Source organism: Sinocyclocheilus rhinocerous, unplaced genomic scaffold, assembly GCF_001515625.1.
Source record: "Sinocyclocheilus rhinocerous isolate Xijiao unplaced genomic scaffold, SAMN03320098_v1.1 scaffold1974, whole genome shotgun sequence".
NCBI classification, from domain to species: Eukaryota; Metazoa; Chordata; class Actinopteri; order Cypriniformes; family Cyprinidae; genus Sinocyclocheilus; species Sinocyclocheilus rhinocerous.
This window is the reverse complement of record NW_015637131.1, coordinates 33616-37043: the sequence shown is the minus strand read 5'-3', so window position 1 is coordinate 37043 and position 3428 is coordinate 33616. Positions and strand designations below refer to the sequence as shown.

At 38.3% G+C, this 3428-nt stretch overlaps 1 protein-coding gene across 1 annotated transcript in view; it reads right to left on the bottom strand.

The window, feature by feature from the left end:
- LOC107748519 (transcription factor Sp1-like) overlaps positions 1–825 on the bottom strand; it is a 33145-nt gene extending 32320 nt beyond the window's left edge. Inside the window, exon 1 of the mRNA XM_016563329.1 lies at positions 752–825. Coding sequence (XP_016418815.1) covers positions 752–758 — 7 coding nt within the window. The 5' untranslated portion in view covers positions 759–825. The remainder of the gene's footprint in view (positions 1–751) is intronic.
- Positions 826–3428: the final 2603 nt, after the last annotated feature.

Here is a 3428-nt window from a genome sequence, read left to right as displayed (position 1 = left end):
TGAGAACTAGTTAGTCAACAAACTCAGTCAGCGATACAGCATGAGAACTAGTTAGTCAACAAACTCAGTCAGTGAGTACAGCATGGGAACTAGCTAGTCAACAAACTCAGTCAGCGATACAGCATGAGAACTAGTTAGTCAACAAACTCAGTCAGTGAGTACAGCATGGGAACTAGTTAGTCAACAAACTCAGTCAGCGGTACAGCATGGGAACTAGTTAGTCAACAAACTCAGTCAGCGATACAGCATGGGAACTAGTTAGTCAACAAACTCAGTCAGTGAGTACAGCGTGAGAACTAGTTAGTCAACAAACTCAGTCAGTGAGTAAGTACAGCATGGGAACTAGTTAGTCAACAAACTCAGTCAGCGAGTACAGCGTGGGAACTAGTTAGTCAACAAACTCAGTCAGCGAGTACAGCATGGGAACTAGCTAGTCAACAAACTCAGTCAGTATATAAGTATATAACAGTAACTCAATGTAGGTCGCTGTAAAGATCGACTCAACTTCCACAAGTTAGCAAACAAGCTGCAGATCGCGGTCACTGACTCCAGAAAGCAAAACAACCGAATTCACGCCAGACTGACGGCTGCTGTTAGCGACTATGAGACGACCATTACTGTTTGCGATCACTGTACGAACAACATAACTTGGCGTTTGGGGTGAATCGATGTCGGTGTTTGACTATATAAAAATCGCGGTACAGTCGTCCTTCATGATGATTGAAGCTAAGACAGTATAATATGGACTCACCGCTCATAATGTGTGTAAGTTAGGCGCGTGTTTTTCACGCTTCTTTAAATCTGACATGAACTCTCAAACAACTCAACCGAACTTGATGAACAGAAAGGAAGGAGTCAAAGCGGCGGGGCGATGGGCCAATCAAAACACGAGTCGCTTTCTCCTCAACCAATAGCATTCTTTGTTTTAACACTGGTCATTTAAACCTCCAGAGATACTACTAGCTTCTGTACAAGTATGAGACTATATGGGACACCACAGCAAATTAGTATGTAATCTAATTTTTTTGTTTTTATTTCTGAGTCAAAATTTCAAAATATGTAAGCTATTTAAAACAAAATATGCAGAGAACAGCTACTGGTGTGATATTTTTGTTAAATAAAAAAACAATATGAGACACGTGGGAGAACAATAACATATTATTATTATTATTAGACTAGTTAATTTTGTTAGATGGAAAGCCTATTTGTAGTGATGTTAAATGATAACATGCTTTAAATCGCCAGTAATCTTTGTAAAATGTTAGTTTTGACTAGTGCTGGTTAGTAACTGATTACATGTCATCTGGATATTCAGATTCCAAAAAAAAAATACTTGTAATTAGATTATATAACATTTTAAAATACTCATAATCAGACTACAGTTACTTTTTTATTGATCACATGATTACACATAATTCACACAATAGCAAAATATTATTCATAATTCATTGATTCTCAATTCCTCTTTTTAAACTTTTTTTCCTTTCTAAAATAACTTTCCGTGTATATACATTCAGAAAGTCTGGCAGTTTTGTGGACATTCACACAGAGACAGTCACTAGTCGCCGGCTGTAAGAACACAAGAAAACAGGGGCGGAGTGGGGGCGGGGCTTCTGGGGCTCCAGTATGGTTTTTCAAAAGCCCCGAATCTTTTGGGTTTGTTAATAGTTTCGTCAAAAATATCGTTTTTCAACACATGTTATACAGAAATATTTAAAACGGTTCAATACCGCTTTCCCGCAGGTTTAGATAAAACTATCAGCTGCGCTTTCTCTCTCTCTCCTCTCCGACAGCGAGCTCACGTCACACACCGCAGTCCTGCATAGCCACGCCTCCTGTCAATCACTCAGCCACGCCTCCTGTCAATCACTCAGCCACGCCTCCTGTCAATCACAGCACGTCACTCGTCTCTTCTCATTCACCTCGAGCATGTTTACATTGTTATTGTTATCAGCACTAAATTCTGATTTAAGTAAGTTTGCTGAATATTCTGAGGAGAACGTTGGGTCGCTATTACTGTGATTAACTACACACGCAACAAAAGGTAACTTATCTTAAAGAATAATGTTCTTTTTAGCAGCATCATATGACCCCTTTAAATGGTTTGGTTCATTTAGGATTTACCTCAAATATTGAAAAATGGTTAAAGAAAAGATGGATGGTAAAACTGTGAACTCAGTGTCAACAAATAAGTGTATTCCATGACAAAGATTGATTTTAACAATGCTTAAATTGTTTAATATACATTAATTAGATTATGTTCTTTCGTTGCAAGTTCAGTGCGCTTGAGATACTCCGCCCACACGCTGTTCTGATTGGCTGTGATTTTTGATTGATTTTGTGACGTCTTGTAACTCTGTCACATCCGGTGTTAGACAGACAGATTGCTCGGTGCATCGTGTATTGTCAAGTGTACCGTACCTAGTTCTCTCAGGGCTGGCTGATGGCCAGGGGATAGCATTAAACACCCTCGGCTGCTGACTGAAATATAGCGTCTATGACATCTAGACATCTAGCGACTGACATCGACTATCATCTAGCGGGTTTTTTGGCTGGGCCAGTGAAAATGTTGCACAATTGACTGCGAGTAAAACTGAATGTAGAGTCCTGCTATGGTGTGTGAACACTGTCAAAGAACATTAGCTGACATTTAGTCATTTTGCAAACAGACACAGGAAGTGCTTGTAATACCAAGTTTCAGTAATTGTTCAAATAAGTACAAGCTAGAAAAGGAAGAAATAAATAAAGAAAAATACGTTTTTTTTTTTTTTTACATACATTGCATGCAACATTATCTGATGTTAGCTCTTTTTGACATTTATGGACAATAAATGTAAAAATTGGAACAAACTCTTACTAATTGAAAATGTCAGTTTTTCCATAGATGGATATAAGATATTTCTTTAAATCAAGACAGCCAGCTTCAGGCGAGGGACTTAAATGATGTTACTTAATGCTGCTTGATCGAAGTCATCACCTCACTGAAAAATCTTTATTTCTTATTAGATAATAAATTCTCTGTTTGGTTGTTATGATTGACAGCACAAAGAGAGAGAGAGGAGGATAAAGAGGTAGAGAAGGACAGAGAGCTGAATGGAGTTGTCAGAAAGAGAGAGAGAGAACAAGAACCAGGTGAGAAGGTGTACAGGTACTCATAACCATATGTGACCCTGGACCAAAAACCAGTCACAAGTGTCAATTTTTCAAAATTGAGATGTATACATCATCTGAATAAATAGCTTTCCATTGATGTATGGTTTGTTAGGATAGGACAATATTTGCTACAAATATACCCCAGCGACTTAACACTGCTTTTGTGCTGCAGGGTCACATTTGTGCCAAAGCAGTTTCATCTTTGTTCACATTCGTTATGGTGAATCTTAAAGGGGTCATATGATGCGATTTCAATTGTTCCTTTCTCTTTGGAG